This window comes from Gallus gallus, chromosome Z, assembly GCF_016699485.2.
Source record: "Gallus gallus isolate bGalGal1 chromosome Z, bGalGal1.mat.broiler.GRCg7b, whole genome shotgun sequence".
NCBI lineage: Eukaryota > Metazoa > Chordata > Aves > Galliformes > Phasianidae > Gallus > Gallus gallus.
The window spans coordinates 71357343-71383676 of NC_052572.1; the positions used below are offsets into that span (position 1 = coordinate 71357343).

The 26334-nt window shown below is 50.3% G+C and overlaps 2 protein-coding genes across 3 annotated transcripts in view; one reads left to right on the plus strand and one right to left on the minus strand.

Annotated features, from left to right (window-relative positions):
* TSTD2 (thiosulfate sulfurtransferase like domain containing 2) overlaps positions 1-6561 on the plus strand; it is a 20303-nt gene extending 13742 nt beyond the window's left edge. Inside the window, exons 9-10 of one of the 2 annotated variants that reach the window (XR_005842804.2) lie at positions 161-771; positions 2443-6561. Coding sequence is in view for 1 of the 2 variants with exons in the window: in XM_424952.7 (XP_424952.1) it covers positions 161-420 (260 nt within the window). In the remaining variant the exon portion in view is untranslated. Of the gene's footprint in view, positions 1-160 lie in introns of both variants that reach the window. The other variant, XM_424952.7, reaches the window with a different exon arrangement.
* Positions 6561-25887, minus strand: TMOD1 (tropomodulin 1). The gene is given in 11 exon segments (NM_205027.3): positions 6561-6989; positions 11254-11342; positions 11344-11399; positions 12320-12463; positions 12691-12798; positions 14356-14486; positions 16629-16718; positions 18083-18202; positions 20427-20583; positions 22443-22606; positions 25827-25887. Coding segments are annotated over 10 exon segments (1080 nt in total). The 5' UTR covers positions 22563-22606; positions 25827-25887; the 3' UTR covers positions 6561-6924.
* Between the last annotated feature and the right edge of the window lie 447 nt (positions 25888-26334).

The following is a 26334-nucleotide window of genomic DNA, read 5'->3' on the forward strand; positions in this document are numbered from 1 at the left end:
AATGAAGTATGTTTTTAGAAAATAAAGCAGGAAGACAACAGGATAGCCATTTAAATGAGATTTCAGCCTCCTGATGCCATAGAAAACTTTCTGCATGAGGGTCAGATGGAGCAGTGTGGGTCTTAACGTGTTTGGTTGGTTTTTTTCTCCCTCCTTCCAGCATGCAGATACTGTGGGACACGGTGGGACCAGTATAAACTTTGTTCCAGCCAGCACTGCCGGCAGCTTGTCCTGACATGTCTGAGTTGTCGTAAGAAAGGTCTTACAGCTTGCTGTCCTGTGTGTCAAGAGAAAGAGCTTCAGGTGACCTCAGGAGCTCCAGGACAGGCACTAAAGGAGGAATGTGAATGTACACAGAGACGGCCAAGGGTACCCATTGAGCATATCTCACAAGGGACACAGGGCACAGGACAAGATTAAGCTGTTTCATTAGCTGATCTGACACTCATGCTAATTTGAAGGGCTTCTAAAACCAAATCTCTTATCTGTTACTCAACTGGATTACAAAGAAATCACAAAAGTCTGTTGGCTTGGAAAGTCTTGTTTATAACCCACTTTAAAATCCTGAAAAATAATGTGCATTACTTGAACATATATACCGGAGTGTACGATCTATTACTAGTGCTACTGGACTCCTCTCCCTGCCTAGTCTTGTAGCCAGACCTCTACCATGGGGATTTTGCAGCAGAGATTGTGTGATGGGACACAGCTGCTCACAGTTTGAAAGAAACTGATGGGACAACAAAAAAAATCTACTGTTCTTCTATGAAGGTGGGTCTTTCTGTCCTCTCCATTAATTATGTATTTGCTGTAATAGTGCAAGCGTTATGAAGACTGCAGATTTATGAATATTTGGCTAAATCACCAGATTAGAAATGAAGGTATTTTCCACATACATACCATCTGCACCTACCTCTTGCTTTCTAGTAGCGAGAAGCAAGGGGTAGTTACATGAAGTCACAGATTTTAATCCAGTGTAAAAGCTTGAAGGCAGAGCAAGGACCCCTGTCACAACTGCAGCAAAGGCCGAGGACATGGGTTGCACATAGGTACTGTGCCTGGCTGTACTTGCTTATGACCTGTGGGGTGGCCAGCAGAAGTGATTCTCATTTTGATGCTTTTGTCTGCTGTTTTTTCCCTCAGCTTGTGAGTATATGAAATATCCAGGATTCAACTCTGCTTGCACTAGAAAGAAATGACAGCTTGAAGCATGTTGCTACTGAGACACTAAGAGAGGGGAGGACAGAGACTGACATAGTACTAGTTATGGCAACGGAAGTGATGGTGATGTGTCTGTAAATGTCTGAAAAAGCAGTAAGATTTGTTACCCACGTTAAACAATTCAAGATGTTGGGGGCATATGTGCTTTGCAAATACAGATTAAGTTTTGGTACCACGGAAACAGAACGGCTTTTGGGTTGAAGGCCCTTCAGTTTTTCCTTGTCTTTCTTTTTGACGGTGACTCATGAGGGTGGAGGGGAACAGTAACCTCCCTTACCCTGCTGGCCACCTCTCTTTTGATGCAGCCCAGGAAACAGTTGGTTTCCTCTGCTGGGTTGGAATTAGATAATCTTTGAGGTCCCTTCCAACCCAAGCTGTTCTGTGATCCCTACGGCCCACGGTGCCTCCAGTTTTAGCCTCTTTAATGAGCTCTTCTGCATCAGTGAGGACCAGGTACAGAAATGCTTCACCCACTGTTAGTCTGTCTACTGTCTGGACCAGGAAGTTATGCTGAGTGCACTCTAAGAGTCTTCTGGATTGCTTACAACCTGCTGCCTTGTTTTCCCAGCAGACATCCAGGCAGTTGAGATCCCCCAACAGGATGAGATTCTGTGAACACAATGCTTCTTGTCAATGAAGTGAGAAGGCCTCATCAAGAGGCTCCCCTTGATCAGGAGCCTGTAGAAGACACCAACCACCAGATGCCCTTTATTGGTCTGGTGTGAAATTTTACCCCACAAGCTCTCAACCTGTTCATGGTTGTTTTTCAGAGGCAGCTCTTTGCTATCTATCCATTTCTTAAGATAGAGGGCAACTCTCTCACCCCTCCTTCCCTGCTTATCTCTTCTAAAAAGCGTGTAGCCCTCAATTTCAGCGTTGCACTTGGGTGATTTGTCTCACCACGTTTCTGTGATAGCTATTAGGCCATGGTTTTCTAATTGTTCTGTGGCTTTCATCCTGTTTATTTGTCATGCTGTCAGCATTGGTGTGGATGTACTTCAAATTCTTTGAGGTGCCTGTCCCAAATTCGTCTGAGACAAATCTGAGGGGCTAATTACTAGCTCTCCATGTCACAGGTTGGACATGCCTGATCTATGCTTTCTTGCTTTTGGTCCATTTACGAAAGGTCTGTGTGTGGAAATAACCTCTGCAAGGCTTGTAGAATTCTGTCTGGTGTGTTTCTGAAAAAAGGCTTAATAATGGGTAATGGTACTTGTGCAGGTGAAGCCACCGCCCTTGTGATGCTGGAACAGTCTTCTACGTAGCCCTAAGAAGATCTTCTATTTTAATGCATGACTTTAATACTCTCTCTGAGGAGAGTGTCAGTGAGGGCACACAGGGTGGATTCAGCACGCAGACATATCAGCACCACGGGATCCAACACATTCTTCAGGTAGCTCATCAAGAAGAATGCCCATCTGTGGATGTGAATCTTGAAAATTTCCTCCTAGCCTCTTTATCTGGCAAGAATACAACTCTGGATGAAATTGTCCAGGTCGTCATAAAGTAGGAGCTCTGGAATCTAGCCTGTCGGTGCTTCTGTTTACTGCAATCTCCCTTCTGCTGTATCAGCCATATGTAAGTGCCAGACATGTTAATAAAACTGAACTATGAATTTGATCTTGCTTATTGGACTGGACAGGAGCAAGATCATCTATCTCATCAAAGAAAATAATTGAGTCTCATCTGAGAGGCCTATCAAATAATAAACACTGATGTTGTTCAGATTCGCCCACCCATTTCCTCAGGTGGTCAGCATCTTTTCTCATAAAAAAGCTATTTTCTTGTCACCTTGGCTACGCTCGTCAGTGCCAGTGGAAGTCTTCAGCAGAAGCTGAAGCAGGACCTGTGGTCCCCCAGTATCTTACCCCAAAGCTTTGCTGGCCAGTTTACTTCTGGTGAAGATTGGAATATTTGTGGAAAAATACGCAAGTTCAACTTGCAGGACTGATCCAGAGCACTGGTGAAAGTGCTCAGCTTGCATAGAATACTATTTCTTCTTGTCAGGTATTAACTTAAAAAGGACATTTTATAATCTGTAGTCTATCAGCAAACCTGGAACAGTGTAATCCATTTGGAAGGTTGGTTCTGTGCCACTTCTCAGTACAGAATGAAGCAAGGAAGACTAATATGTAATCCTCTGAAAATGGTATAATGATAAATAACTTTTAGTGCTTCCAATCATACTTTCTAAGGTACTGCACAAATACACTTCATTTGTGTGTTGCTGGTGCTTAATTTTGTAACGGTAAATGCTGAAACCCAGTTAACTGTCTGCCACGTAGCAGACCTGGCTACCAGGTACAACTTTCCTGAGAGCTGGCAGCTGGAGATCCTACCTACCTCAGAGTCACAGGGCCTGTTCTGGTCCTTGCTGCACTAAGGCAATAGTGGAGAAGGGTTTGAAATGTACAGACAGAGGTTCCCTCTGCTGCAGAGAGGCGAGGGGAAGGGTAAGATGCATGCTTAGTCCCACAAACAGCCTTTTTATCCTGTTTTCTGCATTGCTTTTCTGAGATTAATACAGGTAAGGACTTGCTGTGCAAAAACATGAATTGCTGTGTGCTGGTGGTAATGCCTTAGAGAAAGCATGTCAGCTCCAGGGTAGGTGAGTGAGGCAGGATTGGCTGCAGTCACCCAGTGGCTTTCTTCCCTTTTTGCTGGAGAGCTGCTGAGATGAAGCAGTGATGCACTTGCTCCTAAATATCACTGTTTTGTAACTCTACTGCTGCATTACTTGATGCCTTTCACCACAAAGCCTGGTGCTTCTCAGCACAGTCACATCTCTCCTTCACAGTGGTTAGCTCACTTACATTCTCTGACATGCGTGTGTAGCAAAGCAGTTCTGTGAGGAAGGCCAGCTGAGTTACCAGGGCTGGTCCCATCAGCCTAACTGTGTTTGGACTACGTGGTTAATGTGGATGCTACTCCAGCAAAACAGGAAAAGATGTTTCTTAAAGGGCTTTTGTTGCTGAAGACTGAATGCTGCTGTCACATCCATGACAGTGCTCCCTGCATATCATTGCATGTCTGGGTCACTGAGAACCATCAGGATTTCCCAGGGTAAGGCATGTTTATGCTCTTTTGAGGCCACTGGGGCTGCTGAGCCCATTCCATGCAGATCTGAGCATATAGCAGAAAGTATTTTCACTGTTGCTGTCATCATGTGGTTGCTTTGGATCAATTGCTCCTGATAACAGTAAGAGACTACTTTCATCTCCTAAAATCCTTTGCAATCCATATTTGTTGTTCATAAATGCTTTGAGGCACTGTGTAAGTCCGTGTTGATTCTTCTAATTGATATTTTCTTGCTGTTTGTTGTCCAGAAGTCTTTCCAAGGCATCCAACAGAAGTCCAAGGCCTTTGTGTCCAAAACTGTTAACCTAGCTAGCTGGGTAGCTGGTTAAAGACACTCTCAAAGACTCAGGACAGTTAAGAAGCTTTTCCTCAGCGATTCCAGCTTGCAATTCATGAATGTACTCTTGTTGAGGACAGCGTGCATTCATGTTTACTGTTTTTCAGTCCACCAGATTTGGCAGATGCAGAAATGTACCTGTCAGCCATCTCACATTTTGTGGACAAATGTGTCTCTTAAAGGAGCTACAGTCTTCATTTAGATTCATGTCTTCTATCATTTTCTCAAAGTGATCCATAACTTCTTTTTCTGATAAGTTCATGCAACGTTCATCAGCAAGTGCCTGGGCAAGCAGAATTTCACTTACAGTAGGTTGAGTGTCAATAGGATGCTGAATTTGAGGTTCCTCTTCTCTCACTGCTGATTTCCTGAAGCACGTGATTCTGTCACGCAGCTTAGGCCGGTTTTGGCTCTTATCTTCTGAGGAGCACCTGCCCCCTTTTGTGTTCATCATACTAGGCCCCAGAGAGGCTGTGGATGCTCCATCCCTGGAGGTCTTCAAGGCCAGGTTGGATGGGGCATATCTAGTATTAGATATGGAGGTTGGTGGCTCTGCATGCAGCAGGGGGGTTGGAGCTTGATGATCCTTGAGGTCCCTTCCAACCTAAGGCATGCCATGATTCTATGATCTGAGTAGATGGCTCAGCTGAAACTGTGACTCTGGTATGATGAATTAGTTGAAGTTTTTGCAGCACATATGGTAGAAAGAGGGTTTCCTGCCAGTTTCTTTTTTATTGTTTAATATCTTCAAGCCATTTTCTTATGCATTATTCTCACTTTATGAAATGGAACTTGCAGGCCTGGGGGGAGGGAGGAAGAAGCTATAGGAACACATTTTATTTGGCATTGCTGGCACATTTATTAAGCTTTGGAGAGCAACAAATATGTTTCCCACATTGATGGGAGTACAGTGTTTCTCTACTCTGTTGGCCAGAGCCAAAGTGCATGGTATTTGTGCACAAGCTTTGTAGAAATCTGTGGGGCTTTTTGCTGGAGTGTGTGTAAGAGGCTGCGGAACTACTTTGCGTGCAGATTGATTTTTGTCAGTGAGAACTCTTGCTAAGATATGTTGTCGGCAGGCCACGAATAAGGCTTTTGTATGGCAGTGCTTTTGCCTGCCGAGTCTTCCTGTCAGTCGGGATCTTAGCAGGGATGTTGGATGGGGTTGTCCTGGGTCCACTACACTGTGTGTCTGGGAGGTACGTATCCCCAGGGGGAATTACTCCTCTGGGAACGACAAAGAGTTTTCAGGCTGTGCGCAGTCTGTGTTTAGAGTCAGGATGTTTATGTCTGTTATCAGCTTTCTGAGGACACGGTGTTTAGCCTTGCATTTATGCCTACGCATCTGTCAGGGGTGGCATTAAGCAAAACAATCCACAGCATAACAAAATTTAATGGACAGGCTCATCTTGACAAAGCAGCGAAGAAAGGGGATTTGACTTGTTTCCAGTGAGAATCTGGACATGCACTTTTACTGTCATCAAACTGCGGGGATTAGGAGAGAGGACTCTCATTTATGGATCAGTTTGGCTGTTTCAGGCCAAACTCGGGATTGGCACCAGAACCCTAAAAGTGATGTTTTTATTCAGACACACACAGGGTAGAATGATGCTAACCCGTTCTCCAGCGCTCAGTTTTTGAGACTCTTATTTCACAACTGGTGGCCTTAAGTTCACTTTAACTGCACGGCTATGGGTGAGGATCAATCTTTTCTGAGAAACATGGGGATTCGCTTGAAAAGCAGCACATCTATCTAAGTGACTCAGCAAGTGTTGGTAAAAAAGAAAGTACACTTTGCAATTCTCTCATTTAGCCATGTTTCTGAATAGTAGAAGTGCTTGTTAAAATAGTTGCTCCTCTGTAGTTACTTGAGATCGTTTTGGGGGAAAAAAAAAAAATAAAGTATTTTTCTAATACTTCTGTAATTTGTGTGGAACGGTTGTATCTCTCACTCAGGCATACCACATCCTACCTCTATGAAACACTGTGCAGAAAGTTTATAGAAAAATGAGGTCCCAGGTTCACGTAGTTACTTTTACTCCGGGATGTACGCTCAGCTGAGGTTGCACAACATTGGCAGGTTACTGGCTTGAATAGTTTCCAGCTCTACAGAAAACATCAACAGTGCTACTGGGTAAAAATCTTCAACTACAGCCACTAGTTACTTTAAACTGTTAGTGCATGAAACAGAACCGAGGCACCACAAATAACTCTTGTCAAGGCACTTTCTCGCCTTTAGGTTGTCACAGTAACACAGACCCGCTGGGAATGACCTCCGTGGCTGGGAGCTACACTCCAGTTCTGCACTTGGGAAAAATAGGCCCGTTCAACTCCGCAAGTCTTCTCTTCCTCACTGAAAAAGAAGAGGAAGAGGAGTCAGCCATGGCAATGGGAAGATGTGAGTGGCTTTGTCACTGTAAGAAGGACCCTAGAAACGCTTTCTGCCAGGAAAGGTAAACTATAGCATAAGCTTCCAAATTCCTGCTTTGAGCAGCAGATATGGCCTTTGTTACAGAGGTTAAAGATAAAGAAAGCAGACTGAGGTTGCTGTCTCATTCGTACAGCCAGAAACTACTTTCAGCCTTTCTTCCCTTATTCTTCAATTATAGTTCATGCATCTTTGTAATCTGACTTGGGCTAAAACATCTCTTCTGGAAGGCACGTGATAATGGCTGATGTGAAGACAACAGGATGTAGATGTCATAGTTCTTCTAGTTTTTCTCAGTCAAATTAAATATACATACATATATACATTAAAAAAAGAAAAGAAAAAAAAAATTTTTAACTAACAACTTGAGCTTTCAGGTCTTTGGTCGTTACTGAGGTGGTCAAAGCAGCTTCATATCTCTGTTTAAAGTTGTTTTACTCTGACAGCTCCATCCCTGACGTTTCAAGAAATGTATGTGAGGGGAAAAACAAACCAAATAAAACAGTATAGAGAGGATGCAGAAATTAGCTCATGAGCATGGGACACCTTCACAGCTGGGTCAGATAGGGCATCTTAGAGAAGGGAAGATACAGAACCAAGAGCGAGCACCATAGCATCAGGCGCAGGTAGGCAAGAGCACGGGAGTGGAGCAGAGACAGCTTCTGCTGGGAGGGAGGAAAATAAAAGTTTTTCTATACTTATACATCATCCAGGGGTAGGGGTGAGAAGCTATTGCCAGAGACGGATGAATGTGAGCTGCAAACAAGAACCAAGTCAGATACAAATACAGATCTTAATGGTCAAAGAGGCAAAACATACAACTGCTACATGGAAGGCAAAACTGCACATTCCTTCCCTTCAAAGCAGGAACAATTAAAATCATAGAATCATAGAATGGCCTGGGTTGAAAAGGACCACAATGATTGAGTTTCAACTCCCCTGCTATGTGCAGGGTCGCCAACCACCAGACCAGGCTGCCCAGAGACATATCCAGCCTGGCCTTGAATGCCAGGCTGCAAGTGCACACTGCTGGCTCCTGTCTAGCTTCTCATCTACTGGGACCCCCAAGTCCTTCTCTGCAGGGCTGCTCTCAAGGAGCTCTTCCCCCAGTTTGTATAAATACCAGGGATTGCCCCAACCCAAATGCAGCACCCTGCACTTGGCCTTTTTGAACCTCATCAGGTTGTCATGGGCCCTTCTCCACCCTGTCCAGGTCCCTCTGGATGGCTTCCCTTCCTTCCAATGTATCGACTGCACCGCTCAGCTTGGTGTCATCTGCAAACTTGCTGAGGGTGCACTCGATGCCATTGCCTGTGTCATTGATGAAGATGTTGAAGAGCACTGGTCCCAAGATTGACCCCTGAGGGACATCACTTGTGACCGGCCTCCACTCTGACACAGACCCATTGGTCACAACCCTTTGGCTGCATCCAGCCAGCCAATTCCTAATCCACTGAACAGTCCATCCATCAAATCCACACTTCTCCAATTTGGAGAGAAGGACGTGGTGAGGGACCAGAAGTCCAGGTAGATGACATCCACCGCCCTTCCCCCGTCCACCAAAGCCGTCACTCCATTATAGAAGGCCACCAGATTGGTCAGGCACGATCTGCCCTTGGTGAAGCCATGCTGGCTGTCTCAGATCACCTCTTTATCCCGTATGTACCTTAACATAGCTTCCAGGAAGATATGCTCCATGATCTTCCCAGGCACAGAGGTGAGGCTCACTGGCCCGTCGTTCCCCAGATCCTCCTTTCTCCCTTTCTTAAAAATGGGAGTAATGTTTCCCTTTTTCCAGTCACCAGGGACTTCACTAGACAGCCATGATTTTCCACATATAATGGAGAGCGGCTCAGCAACCACATCAGCCATCTCTTTCAGAACCCTGGGATGGATATCATCCAGCCCCACGGACTTATACACATTCAATGTCATGAGAAGGGCTCAGACCTGTTCCACCATTACAGTGGGACAGAAACTACTCCCCACACGCTCACCTAGAGGCTCGTGGTCCTGGCAGACATGGGAAGCCTGACCACTCATGAAGATTGAGGCGAAGCACTCATTGAGTACCTCAGCTTTTTCTGTGTCTAGGAAGCCAGCTCCCCATTGCCTTTCATCAGAGGAGGAACACTCTCCTTGGCCCGTCTCCTCCTGCCTATGTACCTGTAGAACCCCTTCTTGTTGTCTTTCACATCCCTTGCCAAGTGCAGCTCCATCTGTGCCTTGGCTTTCCTAATCCTATCTCTGCACACACGGACAACAGCCCTGTATTCCTCCCAGAACACACAACCCTGCTTCAACCTTCTATACATGTCCCCCTTTTCTCTCAGTTTAAGCTGCAGGTCCTTGCACAGCCACAACAGTCGCCTGCCTCACCTGCTCAACTACTACTTCTGCTGGGGGATGGAGAGCCGCTGTGGTCTCAGAAGGGTGTCCTTAAAGAGCTGCCAGCTCTGTTCTGTACCCAGTCCCTTAAGGACAGTATCCCATGGGACCCCACTCAGCAGTTCCTTGAGCAGCCAGAAGTTCGCTCTCCTAAAGCACAGGGTCTTAGCTCTGCTTTTAGCCAGGCCTGCATTCTTCAAGATCACAAACTCCACCAAGGCATGGTCACTACAGCCCGGGCTGCCTCCAATCTTAATGTCTCTAATGCTTTCCTCTTCATGAGTGAGCACCAGGTCCACTAAAGCTTCACCTCGGGTTGGTCCATCTATTACCTGGACCAGGAAGTTGTCCTCAACAGACTCCAGGAATCTGCTGGATTGCCTGCCACCTGCCACGCTACTATCCCAGCAGGTATCTGGGTGGTTGAAATCCCCCATCAGGACAAGAGGCCATGAAATATTAGATCCAGATCTTCCAGCTGAACGTTGTGCATTAAAAGCCTTGTTCTTAAAGACAGAGAATGGCAAGCCTTTCCTGGAGCAGCTCTCTAGTGAACAGAAATCCAGCAGAAGGCAGAATGAATACACGAGCTGTAATAAGTAAGTATGCTCCGTGGTCAGTAAGGAATTGACATGGGTCTACGCTTGGCCATGTTTCCCAAGAGCATAGTACTGCCTGAAGCAAGATGGCTTCATTATTTAAAACAAAATGAAAACCAATAAAAATCACACTACATTTATTATCTAAGCATGACAACCGCTTAGCATTTCTTGTGCTTTATGAGCTGAAGTTGACTCACAAAGGATCAGAAGACCCCATATATGGTAAATCACATGCAGACTAAAACGCGGGGTTCTACGTTTTCACCATTTCTTCACCACTGCCATTTTTACATCAGGTCTGTCCTCAGACATCCCCACCTCCTAACAGGAATCTCCCTGGCACTAGGGCAGGGCAGGCACTGGCTTTGTCCCTGGGCACTGTGCAAACTTCCAAGGAAGGGTTTCTCCCAGAGTGCAAGCCTGGTCTGCAACCTTCTCATCCCACCCTGTCATGTTTGTCACTGCTCAGAAGGGTTTGGTGGTTATGTCTGTAATCACCTCATCTACCCACCTGGGCTAGCACTGCCAATCTGATGCACAGATATCCAGTGCTCTATGGCAGCTGGTAGTCAGGCAATGGCAACCCTCTGTCACATGCATTAGCTTAAACAGCACTTTTCAGACTTACCCATGTTTTGCTTCACAAGCAGTTCTGATCACTTCATTGAGGGTATTAATAGAACTGAAAGCCACCTCTCCCTAGAAATACTTCCAGTTTGCTTTACGGAGGAGAATGAGCCAAGTCCAACTGCGTTCCAAATGTAACTCTATTATTTTTCATCTCCTAGTTAAAGTGGAAATGAAATTGGAGGAAGACAAGCAGTTGGCAGGAATCACAAGCACTGCCATATGCCGTATCACGGACATCATTACCCAGGCACATTTACAGCTCTCACTCCTTCCCAACAAAATCCACTGTTATGTCCAGAAACACTTTTATCCATGATTTTGGGCTGCACAGCATGTTCAGGTTAAGAGCACATTCCATTGTCATGCCAACAGCAACCTTGACCGGTCCTGAGGCATTTGGGAACTGGCAGGTGGAGGCTGTTCCTCCTCAAGGATCAAGGAATCATCAGGCCCCTGGGGAGGTGGTATCTGACTCAAGTACACCCAGCAGAGCCTTCAAGTGAGTGGTTGTCCTCCTCCCACAAGGGATTGCCCACAGTAGCTGCAGGGCTTGCAGCCAGCCCACTCACCTAGGTCATTGTTATTCATCATGGCATTGGATGCGCGGAGCCGGGGACCTTGCTGAGTGAAATGGTACCCAAACTTCAGCAGGGTGGTGTTTTTTTTCCAGCATGTTTGCAATTTCCATTTCTACGTTGTTGCCCAAAGGCTGGCTCTTGAGAAAACAGAGAACAGAAAAGCAGGTGAGGACAGACGTGCTTCCATTCCTGATGCACAATGCAGCGGAGTGCCTCTTCACCACAGCCTTCAGCTGCCACCAGCTGGCCAAGGGACGGACCAGATGGTTCTGCTTCTCCCTTGCTATTGCCTACTACTAGAGTTCATATATTTTATTGTCAGAGGAAACTTGCACACATTTTTGACCCCTCTGCCTGGAGACTCCCAGTCCCTGTCACGCTGCTCAGGCTCAGAACAAGCAGTTATATCTGCTGTCTTACTCCTTCCCTTTTGTGGATTCGTTGGTCCATTTGACTTGGAGCTGCTGAACACCTGCTGGCCTGGTCCAGTACAACCAAGTGTTCCAGCTCTTCCAGCAGATACCTTTAGGTTCTGCATAAAGACTACATCTGTTGAAGAGACCTGCAGCTAAGAGGTGCTTAGGGAACCCATTGTTTTGATATCAGTTACCCAACCCAGAGCTCCTAATGGCTCAGCAACTTTATTTCCACCCTCTGCATTTCTGTAGAAGACATATTTGCCCAGACATCAATACCACTGTGCACTACACAGCCCTCTTGATCTGTACCTGCTCTTTTCCTGCACTGCAGTAAACACTTCAGTTTTACTAATCAACCGTTATTAACTAGGCTTCCAGCTAAACTAAATGCTCAGAGCACAGCATGACGTCGGGCAGGGGCATCACTGCACTCCCAGGGCAGCACTGGGAATGCAGAAACCTGCTTTGTTAACCACTGGAGGTAGTAGCAGACCTGCAGCACAAACAAGGAGCTAAAACCTCCCCAAAACACGCTGTCAGCAGCAGTAGGCAGTCACCCTTCCCTTTGACCAGCCACTTGACTTCCTGCTAGCAGGATAAAGCCACTTGACCAGAGCTTCTGCTCGTTTGTGCTTTACCTGGTTGTCGATTCGGAGCTCTATGAGGGATGTGTTACTCTGGAGTGCTTCAACAAGAGCCAGGATGCCAGACCCAGAGATAAAGTTTGACTCCACATTCAGGCTCTTCAGTGTGTTATTGACCTTCAGCATTTCTGCCAGTGCCTGCAGGCAGAAGCAGTTGGGAAGAGCTGTCACGACACAGGCAGTGTTGGAGTGCTCTGGAGCAGATGGGGTTCGCTCCCCTCTTCTCTGGAGGACACCTGGAAGAGCTGGTATGCTCTGTGGTGTCACTGCCACCACAGGGGAGAGTTCTGTGAAAGATGAAGGGGATTCCCTCTAATTCTGATTCCCTACCACGAGCAGCCAACACAGCATGGCACCACACTTACAAAAGCAACGGGATCATTGCTCCTCGTTCCAACTATGCTGAACTTCTTCACATAGGTGTTAGTCTTCAGTGCTTCAGCACAGGCTTTTAAAGTTGGTACAGGAATATTCTGTGAAAAGGGATGCAGAGGGCCTGCGTTAGGTCACGAAAGATATGCGATACATTTGGTATGAAAGAAATGCAACACATTTAAACTACATTCCAAAATTCTCATTGAGATCAGCTCACTAGATGCCCTGAAGCAATTTAGGAAGGGATTGAGAAGTGCTTTTATAAGCTCTCTTGCTATAACTGCATGGCCTAAGGAGTGTGGTGATGTCTCTATCCTGTTTCCCACTCTGCCCTAGTTTGAAGATGCAGTTTCTTCACTGTTTAATTTAATTCTCCAGAAACTTAGATACATGTGAACTGAGACTCATGAAAACATACATAGCTAGGATGCATGAGCCACACAGCGCCGCTCCTATGCTTTCTAGATGAATGACAGCACTGAGCGACATCCAGACTACATTCCAGAAACTTTCCAATTGTGGGGGCCTGATCCAGAAAGACCTGAACTGGTTTCCCTCTAGTGCAAACTACAGTCACTTCTGACTGCTACAGAGCAATATAAATGTTGCCACAAAACATTCTTCAGACTAACATTTGCCATGGTAGGACCCAGAACAGAAAGGAAATCCATCCTGCTTATTCTCAATCCATCCACAATGAGTAATTTTTGCTTTATGAGCATCTTAGGTACCCTTCTCATAATTTTCACTGGTTAAAAAATTTAAGCCGTAGCTTCATGCCACTGGATCCTACCATTTGGTGTCATCCACTGTCAAAGCCATTTGCAGTCAGCAGCTTATTATCTCCTTTACCATCACCACCCAGTTTTACAAACTGTCCCAAAACCACAGATCTAACACCAAAACCATCTGTCCTCCTACCAGAACCCAAGGCTGGTGTCCTCCCCAGACATTCATGGGTACTAGCCTGAACTGAATATGCAAAAGTGAAAACCTTTTCATTGCAGAAAGGTGCATACTGCACAGCACAAATGTTCTCGACACACACATTCCTGCCACTTGAATGCACCACACTTCAGCAGACCCCATGGGCTGGGGGTCGGAAAGTCAGTAAACGGGCAGAATGCACATATACAATTACATACACATTCTGCCTGCATATGTATGTGCCCAGGAGCCGCACAAGGAGTGGTGCTGTGCCCTGGCCTGCTTTCTGCAAGAAGAATCCCAAAGAAGGGACACGTGGGAGATGGACTGTGTTACACAGTTCTTATTTCCACGGCAAGCATCAACGTTAGAAAGCCATTTTCTTCCCACCACTTTGCCTTACAGAAAATTGCATCAATCTTACCTCTACCAAATGCAGCTGACTAAACCATTAAAAGAACCCAGGACACTTGAAACCAGACAGGCTGGAGACAGCTTTCTGCACCTGCACCCAGCACAGCTCAGCTCTTCCAGGCACCAGCTCCGCATCATTATCCCACAGCAGGCATCAATGCCCCTTGCCCAAAAGGTGGGCAGCACTGGGGTTTCTTATCTGGCCAAGTGCAGGATTATGGTATCGCCCCATGCAGCAAAGCAGGCTCGGTCTTTGCCCTCTTCACATTAAATGTTTGGTGCTGATAGAGAGGAGAGCAGGCAGGCGCACATACCATAATATTGTTAAGGTTGACCTCCTCAAGATCAGGGTCGTTGTTCTGTATTCGTTTCAGAGTTTCTTCCACGTCCGTTGAGTTAGGCTCCTCATCAGGAACTGGTTTGTACTTTGTGGGCTTAATCACGCCTGCAAGTGAAAAGCAAGAAAGGGGAAATGTAAGCACCATGCAATGGTAATGTAACGGCATGTCCAATTTAGGTGCATTTCTCTTCTTTGAAGAGCAGCCCTGGAAGAGAGAAGTACAACCTGAGCAGCAGACATGAGATGAAAGACTGCACAAGCACTTACCAGCCTTGCACACGCTCATGTGCATCCAGGGATGCTGCCTGGCACTGGAGACAACCAGCATGGGATGGCTGGTGTCTGCTGCCATCGTGCTCCTGGGGACCAGAGCCAGGTGACAGCAGGCATGCCACCCATGTGGGCTGTGCACCCTCCTGGATGAGGCCAGGGCTGGTCTACATAGAGTTCAGCAAAGCCTTTGGCACGGTCTCTCACAGTATTCTCCTGGGGAAACTGGCTGCCTGTGGCCTGGACAGGTATACCGTTCTTTGGGTAAGGAGCTGGCTGGAGGGCTGTGCCTAAAGGGTAGTGATTAATGGAGTTAAGTCCAGCTGGCGACCCTTTACAAGTGGTGTCCCCCAGGGGTTGGTACTGGGGCCCATCCTGTTTAATATCTTTATTGATGACCTAGATGAAGGAATTGAGTGTACCCTCAGTAAGTTTGGAGATAACACCAAGGTGGCAGGTGGTGTCGATCTGCCTGAGGGTACGGAGGCCCTGCAGAGGGATCCGGACAGGCTGGATCGCTGGGCTGAGGTGAATGGGATGAGGTTCAACAAGACCAAATGTAGGGTCCTGCACTTTGACCACAGTAACCCCATGCGGCACTATAGGCTTGGGGCAGAGTGGCTGGATGGCTGTGAAGAGGAAAGGGAGCTGGGAGTGCTGGCTGATGCTCGGCTGAACATGAGCCAGCAGTGTGCCCAGGTGGCCAAGAGGGCCAATGCCATCCTGGCCTGCATTAGAAATAGTGTGACCAGCAGGAGCAGGGAGGTGATCATCCCCCTGTACTGTAACACTGTATGGTGTCTAGTTTTGGGCCCCTCACTAGAAGAAAGACATGGAGGCCCTGGAACATGTCCAGAGAAGGGCAACAAAACTGGTGAGGGGTCTGGAGCACAGGCCTTAAGAGGAGAGGCTGAAGGAGCTGGGATTGTTCAGTGTGGAGAAGAGGAGGCTCAGGGGAGACCTCACTGCACTTTACAACTTCCTGAAGGGAGGCTGTGATGAGGAGGGGTTTGGCCTCTTCCCCTAGGCAACACACAGGACCTGAGGAAATGGCCACAAGTTGTACCAGAGGAGGTTTGGGTTAGACATAAGGAAAAACTTTTTCACTCAAAGAGTGGTCAGATGCTGGAATGGCCTGCCCAGGAGGTGGTGGAGTTGCTGTCCCTGCTGGTGTTCAAGAGGCATCTGGATGAGGAGCTATGAGATACGGTTTGGTAGCTTGTGGTAGCAAGGGTAATGGGAGGACAGTTGGAGTAGATGACCTTGTAGGTCCTTTCAAACCCTGTGATTCTATGATTCTAGGGCTGAGGAGCGCTGGTGGGAACAGAGCAAAGATGCACCGGAGGCCGCACCAGCAATCAGACCGCTCTGCCAGCCTGAGCTGGTGGGGGGCAGCCCTGTGCACGGAAGGGGTAGGAGCTGGATGGGCTTTAAGGTTTATGGTGGTTCCCATCCTCCCTGCTGGTCATGATTTGGAAGGAAAGACTGAGCATGAAAAAATATTTTCGCCTCCTTTTGCAAGTGATGTGCTTTACTTTTGACATGAAGAAACCATCCTGGCTGGAATGCCTTCCCAGAAGACACCTTTTCTGCTCCACGTGGACTAACCTTCCAGCTGACCTCCCCAAGGGAGCTGCCGAACAGACTATGGGAGGAAGCACTTCCACTCATGAGTCTCCCCTGGTTGGTGGCAGCCACTCCACCCCCAGAAGAGCCATCTCTCTGGCAAACACCAGGAGATGGCAGAATGCAAAGGAAATGTCACCCTGGCAGGCACCAGCCCAAGGCCGGACAGCTGTAGCAACTGTGCTCCAGCCAAAGAGAGGGCCTTTGCTCACACACGAGCCTGGTAGGGGTGGCAGAAGTCCAGTGAAAATAAAAACCCAACCCTCAGCCTAAAAATAATTCCCGCTTCACCTCTGCATCCAATCTGGCAGGCAAACGCTGCAGCCCCACAAGGCATGCTGGATCACTTACTGTTAAGTCCTTCTTTGTTCACGATGGTGCTGCTACCCAGTGCCTCGTAGTACTGCTGGTTACTCATCAAGGTGTGCATGCCAAGGATGGCTAGAGAGAAAATAAAAAGGAGAACAAAATCTGTTGCAGGCTCCACAGCTAGAAGGCTGACATACCTGTGCTACCCAAGATAGAGTGAGCGGCACACTGCATTTCTTTGTCCAGGCACAGAACAACGTATGGAGGTGGGACCAAGCTCCCAGCTGTCACAGACACACAACAGGGCTCAAATGCTCTCTTGTTCATGGCGGTGCAGCTTGATTCACAGATGGCGGTTCAGCTGAGGATGGCAACTTTGAGTGTTTTCTCTGCCAGGCACCCAAATCTTCCGGGGTGCCCAACTGCTAGGAAAAGCCATTTATTTGCAGGCTGAGCACTTTGCACACACTGTTGGTCTGAAAACACAGCCTCTCTACCCACCAGCGCAGTGAGTATCGAGGCTGCAGGCTGAGAAAGGGCTGGCTGTCACAGCCATACACAGGCATGCAGGGCTGCAGTTTACACCAGCAGGTGACAGGGATCTGCCGTGTGGCACTTACTATGTCTTGCCCAAAGGCACTCAAAACAAAAGTATGCACCCACTTCTGCCTTCTCCAGGACACCAAAGGCACAGGATCCCAGCCAGGGCTTGTCAGGAGCCACCCACAAGGAACGTCCCACTGGGCTTGCCAAGGACAGGAGCCAATGCATCCTGGCTGACAGCGAGCCCTGCTAGATAGGCAGGGGCTGTTTCACAGTCTTAGCAAGCTTGGAAAAGCAGCACTGCCAGTACTGAGCCTTCAGCACAGCTTGTATTGTACCAGTCCTGCTGCCGCTTCAAGCACCTTCTCCCCAGAAGTGCAGAACTAAGTGCCCCAGACAGTACTTCTCTGTGAAAATAAATGCCTTGGAGATCTGGCACTCAGAAGGACAGAGCAGGGCTTTACGGGACATTAGGAGCACCGTGGAAAAGCAAAACAAAGAGAAGCAGGGCTCAGTCAGGGCATGCTTATTGAAAGGCCCAGTGCAGAAATGCATTTCTGAGCCAGAGCACATTGTTACTGCGTGGAAAACATCTTGTTGGTGGGGTTATCCCATCGGCCCCACAGCAAGAGGATTCTGCTGGGTCTGGCTTCAAGGAAAGCATGCAGAATTTTGTGAGGTTTGGTGGCAGAGAAAGGAGAAACCAACGGGTCACAGCTAAGCTCTGCTTCTCCCTTGCCCAGCATTGGTCTGTGCTCCTCATGAATCACAGGGGGACGTGGGACTGAAAGCAACTCTAAATATATGTTTCCTTTTTTAATAAAGAACTAAATCGTGTCAAAACTGGTGACATTTACACGATCAGCAAAGAGCTCAATAGCTGAGCTGCCATAAAAAAGGGACAGACTACCAGCTAAATAACTCAACCCCCAATTCACATGTAACTGCTTTACCAGCAATGTCACAGAGCTCCGCATCAGAGGCATTAGCAAGGGCTTCCTCCAGCTCTGGCTCCAGGGTCACACTTTCCAGAACGGGATCCATTGGCTTCTGCTTGGGGATCCAAGCTTTTCCTATAAATGCAAAGTGAGGTCACTCTCGGCATAGCTGCAGCACCTGTCCCACAGCTGCAGGGCCGCCTTTTGCTGCTCCTGCTGGTGTGCTTCTGTGGGGTGGGAACTGTATGGTGTAAAAGGCAATGGGGACAGCCAGACCCAGGAGAGAGTGACTATGCAGGAGTTGCAGAGACGAAGCGTTAGGCAGCCCTCACTCCTCCGCTGCCTGGGGGAAGGGGAAAATGGGGACGGGTGGTGGGAGGTGATTTTAGTTTGCTTTTGGATCTCTCTGCTCTTGTCTCTTAGCAATAGGCAATAAATCGCATTGATCTCCGTACGCTGCGTCTGTTTGACCCATGGCTGTAACTGGTGAGTGATCTCCCGGCTCTTACCTCAATCCTTGAGCCTTTTTCCATCACATTTTCCCCCCCCTGAGGAGGTGGAGTAAGGGAGGGGTGTAGCAGAGCACAGCTTCCCATCAGGGTGCAGCCAGCACAGCCCTACCTCAACACACCCCACGTACACCTCCCCATTGGAGCTGGGTGCTTTTAACAGCCCTATCTGCAAGAGCTGAGTGGTGCTTTGTACCACGACTGATGCACAGCACTCAGAAAGCACAGCCTGACCGGGGAAACTTCACTTCTTTGAAGGCCGTGTCACCCATCAAACTGCCCTTTTCTGCCGCCCCAAGGAGAAAAGAGGGCACTCTCCCTTTGCAGCCCTTGGGCTTTGCCCTGGCAGTGGGCACGTGCCGGGCAGGGACCCCTCCTGTGGTCAGAGGGCTCTGGGAGGACACGAGCCATGGGGCAGGGCCCTACCGGCCTTCCCTTCAGAGCCCAGCATCGCTGTGCAGATAGCAAGTGCAAGGCCCCGCATGCCGGCCAGGGCTATTTTCATCTCCTCTCTGAAACCAGAGCCAGAGACCGGAGGGGACAAACAAAGATCCTGCTCGCAGGGGTGTGCAGGCACAGAGGAGCTAAATTTAGCCCCAGGGAAGGAGCAGCTGCACGGAGGGCTCTCCCATGGCGAGATGGGGGTGGCAATACGCAGTGTGATGGCTCATCTCCTCCCCTGCACCCTTGTCCTCACAGGGGGCAAAGCTGCTCCGCACAGCGGGCCGTGTGCCCATGCACCCCAGGGCAGCAGCGAGGGCCAGGAGCAGCCCGGCAGCTCGCAGACTGCACGTGCTATCTGGTCACTTGGGCAAGAAATAGTAAACACTGGGCAAGCTCAGCTCTGCCAGCTCCTTTCACCGTAACCTCCGGGGTTTAGTTTCAGGAAGCTTGCTCTCCTGGCCGTGCTGTACCACGCATGAAGCGGGGCCAGCAGACCCGGTGCTATGTCTGGCAACGAAGCAGCTCTGTGCCCAGCAGCACGACTAGCAGGGGTAGTGACCATGGCCAGGCTCAGGCACGCTGACGGCTGCTAAATCTTCCTGACAGCGCTAAGCTCCATCTGTCTTCCAAGGAGAACTCCCTCTTCTGTCAAACAGACTGATTTAATGCTACTCCTCCAGCAGTGAGGCACGGGGATCACTAAGGAGACCGGGTGGGCAGCTTTGGGGGAGGCTCACCACGTGTTCATAAAATCACGGAATGGCCTGGGTTGAAAAGGACCTCAAAGATCATCTCATTTCAAGCCCCCTGCTATGTGCAGGGTCGCCAACCACCAGACCAGGCTGCCCATGTTTGCATGGTTGTGTTTAGGTTCCAGCGGAGAACAGCATACCAACAGCTCTTCTGCTGGGGAGGGGACTGTGTGCAGCAAAAGATGGCTGCTGTGAAGCTCCTGGAGCGCAGAGACAAGGACAGACGAGATCACATACCGTGTCAGGTCACACTCACAGTGCCAGTGGGAGCAGGGAAGTCATTTGGGTAATCAGATGATGGATGGAAGAGAGGAAAGAGATGAGGCAGAGCAGCACCCTGAGCCAAGGAGATGGTGTTTCTGCAAGGGGTGGTGCAGGAAGGCAGAGGCATGCAAGTTGTGGGAGACCAGAAAACAAGGCTGGGGCTTGTTAGGACATGATGAATACCAGAAGGAAAGTGTCAAGATCGTCACAGGTGAGCAGAGCTGTGCTGCTCCTCTGTACCCAGAGGAACTCAAGGTGCAAGGATGGAGCACAAGCAGCAGCGGTGGGAGGCAGAGTAGCACCTGCAGGAAGAGGGGGTAGCCCTGCTGTGTGTCCACTGCAGGCTTCCCACCCGTCCCGCCTTCACCACAGTGCAATGGATGACCATACCTCTCTTTTCACCAGTGAAAGGCACCAAGTCCTCTCTGTCTTTAATGTCTTTCGCCTGCTGCTCTAAGTGGGCCATGAGTTCTTCCCTTTTGAACGGGCCGGTTGGCGGCTTTTGCGTCTGATCTCTCTGTCGGAGCCCTGCTGGCAGCAGCGCATTCTGTGCACAGAAGGGAGGAACATGGGTTATCCCTGCAGGCCCGGTCCGTCATACTCCTGCCCTTCTCCACCTCCCTCCTCGCGCCACCTTTCTTCTGCACCACTGCACCATTTGCTCCTCCTTGCGCCACAGGCTCCCTCCATTGCGCCCTGCTGACTGCCATCCCATCGAAGACTTCAGCATGAAATTTCAAACTCCAGCTCCACTGCAAGATCTCCATGCTGACAAGCGGATGCTTCTCTACGACAGCAACTACCACCTTTCCTCCAGGGGCTCTCAGCCACTCTTCATGCCCTCTTCCCACATGCTTACTGCCTGCTGCCTTCTAAGCTCAGCGCGTCTTCTCTGCGCCCGCTCACGTGCCAGCACGGACATGGAGGTGGAGGCTGTGCACACAAGTCCCACGAGGGAAACCCCCACATCTGTCACGCAGAGGAACAGAGCTGCAGTGCTCTCCGCAGCCAGACGTGACCCTTCACACAACTACAGGCAAGGTCTGGCACAGAAGGTCACACCAGAATGGCTACGTATGCAGTTGCACTGCAGGATAAAGCCTCGAGAGCCTCAGCCTTCTTTCCAGGCTGCCTCCTCATTATTCAGCTGCATGGGCCACCACGGGAAGTTGCTTTGTGCCTGACACATACAGCACGTAAGCACCTGCTTATATTTAAATATAGAACAGCCTTAATGCAATAAGTAAGACTGTTCCCAGATTTGGCACTAAGCATGTTCTTTAAAGCTTTGCTGGAGAGAAGTCACCGTTTATTGTTTAAGGAATCCAAGGTGATTTTCAACAAGATGCTCTTTTTTTTTTTCTGTGCCCACCTACATAACTGACTCTAATTTAGACCCATTGCAGTGAAAATCCTATGAAGAACTAATAGGAAACAGTTAGATACTTACAAACCTGGTGCCGATCAGGCGCAGCTTCTCAAGCTTTGTGCTTTGCCAGGTGAGCTTACCAGCACACATGCATAATCCTAAAAGACAGCCTGACACCCCTTAATTATTCTCCTGTGCTGACAACTGCAATTAAAAGTACTGATGATGCAATCAGCACTGCCCACCGTTCCCCCCAGTAACACTGACTGCACATCACAGGAGCAATTTCTCACTTGGCGGTGCCCAGACTCATCACCTGGTGCTGCCGTAAGCCAGCAGCCCGCCAGCTGGCTCTGCACATCCCCTGCCATGGGCACAGGACAGCTTTGCATACAAAAGGCTTTAGCTGCTTGGCATTATGATGTCCAGTGCGTATATTCATGCAGCTCCTGCCAAAGTCAGGAAGAGATAAAGCAACTGGCCCATCCTGCAGAACTCTGGGGTTTGCCTTTCTGCCTGTGCGTAGGGACATATCAACCACCCGGAGTCTGCCCTGAAAGCAAAACCCAGCCCACAAAACCCAAATGCCCCCTCCGAGGTGACCACGCAGCTTCCACAGGCTCCCATGTATCAAGGCAGGTCTTCCTGGAATACAAGGGTGTCAGGCTGGTGTGAGAAGCTCAAGTGGCCAACGCCGTGCTGCAAAAAGTGGTGCAAAGCAACAACTGTGCAAAAACAGGCAAGTTTTCCAGCAGTCTGGCCATTAATTGCTGAGCCAGGAATCGGTACAGCGCTGTCACACTGAAGTGTGCACGCTGGGAAGAGGCAGGGGAACAGCACAAAACAAAGCCCCATACAAAGTCAGTGCTGGCGGTGGCACAGCTGCTTCTGCTTCTCTGGGGCCAGCCTCCTCCATCCTTGCACCAAGTGCGGGCTTAGCAAAGGATCTGGTCGCAGAACAGGTCACTAGCACAGCTCATCTGCCCACAGCTACGTGGGATTTACCACCGAGCAGGTCTCATTTAAAAGCGACTTACATCAGGGTCCAGCTCTTCCAGTTCGTTCTCCAACTTCCTGAGCTCTTCCTCCGTCAGGGCTCCGAGGATCTTGTCTTCATCCAGGTCCCGGTATTTCTCTAGCTCCTTTCTGTAAGACATCTTAGAGCAGTCTGGCGAACCTCACTCCTGTGCCGAAGCAGGACCTGAAATGCAAACACAGAGCATAGCACTGCCTGCATGAAACATGACCCGGCAGCCCTGCTGGCGGGGGAGTGCTGGCTATCACAGAGTTGCACAAGATTTATGCTCTAAGCGTGGCTATCTCCAGAGCCGGGTCAGATTGCTCAGGGCCCCCTGCCCATTTCCAGCAGCAGCAGCACGGCGCTGGACACGCCTCGTCCTGTGGACTTGCAGTGTGAGCCACCTCTGTGGGAACGCTGCACTGCTGCACCCCAAAACGCACCCTTTGGGCAGCGGCAGCGCTCAAGGACCCCTGTGGAGCCCCCTGGCCATTTTCTGACTCAGACCTGCAGAGGATACTGAGCATATTTAAAGCAAGTTCTCCTTAGCAGGGCAGTTTCTCTACACAACTCGTAGGGCAGCTGCTGTTCCAGATAGGAAAATTATCTTTAGCTTGGCCACAAAAGGGCACATTAACACGTACGAGGCTCGACGGCAAGCCCTTAAATTTAGAGCCGTCATCTGCTCGGATGCTCAGCCTCCTCTGGCACGGCTGCAGTCCCCACATTCCTGACACTCAGCACCTGGGGCTGGGGAATGATGCCTCACTCGTGGCTGTGCCAGCAGGCAGCTCATCTCCCAGTGCATGCTAGGGACCCACCTGGGGCGGCTCTCCCTGTCTCACACCAGGGGGTTATCATTACAGCACAAGAAACACAAACCAGCGGCAACCAACGCCTATGCCACTACTACTGTGAAGGACTGCAGCCACTCAAAAAGCAGGTCTTCCCTGGCTCTGCAACCCACGGACAACTGCCATCTGCTGCTCACGAGGGACACCAAGTGCAGGTGTGCTGTCATGGAGATGCAATGCAATGGACATGCATCACACCTGGAGCCAGCATCCCTTCTTGGGCAGACCCCAGCAGGGTGTCTGCTGGTCCTGCAGGGGACCATGCCCACACTGGCTGTCTGTACTGCTGCACAGCCAGGAGGCCCACAGAGGTTATTCCCCTCCAGAGAGCACCAGTGGAGCTGCATCTGTATTCTGTGTCCAGAGTGATGCCCACAGTGCAACGGAGGTCTGGGTGCGCTGAAGGGGTACAGAGCAGGGCCGTCAGGATGAGCAGGGAGAAACACAGACTGTATGAGGAGAAGACGAGAGACCCAGACATCTTCATCCTGGAGAGGGAAAGCGTTGTGTCTGGAGCCCCAGCTCTGCTCCCCCACCTCCTCGTGCCCCCACCCCCCTCAATGTCAGGACAGCACCAGAAGCTGAAACGGCCTTGGCTCTGTGCAGCACCGCTCAGCAGCAGCTAAAACACTGGCGTGTTACCAACACTGCTTTTCTCCCAGTGACAAAACACAGCGCCGCATCAGACACTATGAAGGAAATCAGTGCTGTCTCAGCTGAAATCAGGACAGAAAGCAGCTGAGGACTCTCATGCAGTTGTCTGCTGTCCGGAAGGAAAGAACCTGCAGGAAAGACAGAACCAGGCTTTTCTGGGAGGTGCCTGGGAGAAGCGCAAGGGGCACCAGGGATGATCTGTGGCAAGAGGAATTCTAGGTGGGGATCTGTGAAAAATTCCTTGCCACAAAGTGATGCAGAACTTGGACAGGGACCAGAGAGCTGGTGGGACCACCACTCGGGTTTGCAAAGCTCAGCTGGAGAAGGCCCTGGGCAGCCTGACTGGCTTTGGGACTGGGCCTGCTCAGAGGAGGACGACAGAGAAGCAAGTTGCAGAGCTGCCTTCCCATCCAACATTTCCATAATTTGGCCTTAGAAGAATTCACAGGACTGTACAGCTGCCCAGGTTCCTCCTCCAAAAGCCAGGGTGGGAACTGGGCTGCAAGCTGACCCCTGCTTTTGACAAGAATAAAACAACTGTCTTCCACATTCACCCCATTTACCCACTTGAAGCAAAGTTCTCGCTGCCGTGATGCACATCTGAACTCATATTCTGGTTCAGTGCAAGCTGGTTTAGCTGCCTTCCCCAGCAATACGCTGTTAAGCCACCACGAGCTCAGTCATGGTTGAAGGTCACCTTGGCTAAGCCACTTGCTTCTGCAGCAGTGTGTAACCCAGCCTCCAGGAGGCTGTCATCCTATCTTGCTTTGCAGCCTTCTCATGTCAGGAAGCGTTTGCAGGGTAGCCGAGCATCACAGAACTGTTTAGGTTTGGGAAAAAAAACTTCAAGATCATCAAGTTCAGTCATCCCAGTTCTCAGCAAAGCGGAGCACACAGTGTCACAGACACCACTGCTCAGTGAGCAGCGTCCATCAGGCACATCTTCACCCTGCTCATGGCAGAAACTCAGGCTCCTCCATGAAGGTCTGCGTTTCCTCTGGTCTTACAAAACCTTTATGGCCAGCAGCTGTTAATGTAAGGCACGGTGTGAAAACCCAAGCTCGCCTCAGTAAGATATTTGAAAAGCAGCATCCGGAAAGCATCATTTTGGACCTGTCAAAGCACACCTGTGCCTCCCAGCCCTCCTCCCCCCAGCATGCCCACTGCCTGCAAGCCACGCAGCTCAGCACCGGCTCTCATTAAGCAGCCTTCGTTATCAGCACGTTGTTAATGCAACACAACGCAGTGGCGACCAGGCAACGCGTGCTGGGGTCAAACTCGGCCAAAGTCCCATCGCAGCTGCATCGCCGCCTCTGTGCAAACACACGTAAACGCGGTTCCGTGTCCTGCTCCTTAGGGTCAGGCTCTCACGCACCCGCTGCTTCTGAACTGCTCGATCTCTAACGCCCATGAAAAGCACCAGCTCACACCCGGGTCACAAACAGCGCCATCCGCTCGGCTCCCACTCTGTGACTCCGAGCGCTCCTCGGGAAACTCAGCATCCTGCGAGCTGCCTGCTCAGCTCCGACCCACGCTCCCGCTAACCCCGATGGCAGCAGCTGCGCGCAGGAGCGAGCGCGGCTTCCGCCCCGCTCTGACCGCCCGGGCGGCACTCCGGGCAGAGCATCGCCGCCCGCCGCGCCCCACCGCCCGCGCTGCGGGCTCAGCCCCGCACCGCCGCTGCCCGAGGGAGACGCGGAGCAGCGCCGTTCCGCGCAGGGTGTCCGTCTCCGGGGGCTCCGGATTTGCCCGCTCGCGGCATGCGACGCCGTTCCCGGCCCCGCGAGGGAGGGAGGCCGCGCCGCGCCGCGGAGCAGCGAAGCACGCGGGTCGGGCGGCGAAAGGAACGCGGCCCTCCGAGCCAGCAGCGCGCGGCGCACCCGGAGCGCACGTACCCGCGGCGCCGCACGCGGAGCCGCCTTCGCCTCCCGTTCCGCGCGCGGTCCGCCCCGCCCCGCTCATCCCCCACCCCCCGGCCCGGCCGTCACCCAGCTGCGGCGCTGGGCGCTTCTCCCGCCCCGCCGGGCTGTGGCTCGGAGCACGGCGGACGGTCCATGGGGGCAGCGCGGAATGCCGGAGTACGGAGGGCGGCATTCGGCGCCGTGAGGCGGGGAGGAGGAGGATTTTTCACACCCACCTCCAGTCCGGAGGAGAGGACAGCCCCCGCTTCCGCAGATACATCCTACCCATTTTTAGAACCTGCAGAGAAGCTTGAATTCCAATGAATTTCCGGGCTCCAGTGGGGTTCTCCACCATCTCACCTAATCCACCTTTCTGCAGTTGAAGCCCTTCCGTGCGCTATTTTCTCTACCTGTAACAGATTTTTCATCCCCAAAACCTTTTACATCTGTTCCTTCCTCAGCATTCTCTTATGCCCGCTAACTCCGAGTCCCTCCCTTTAAG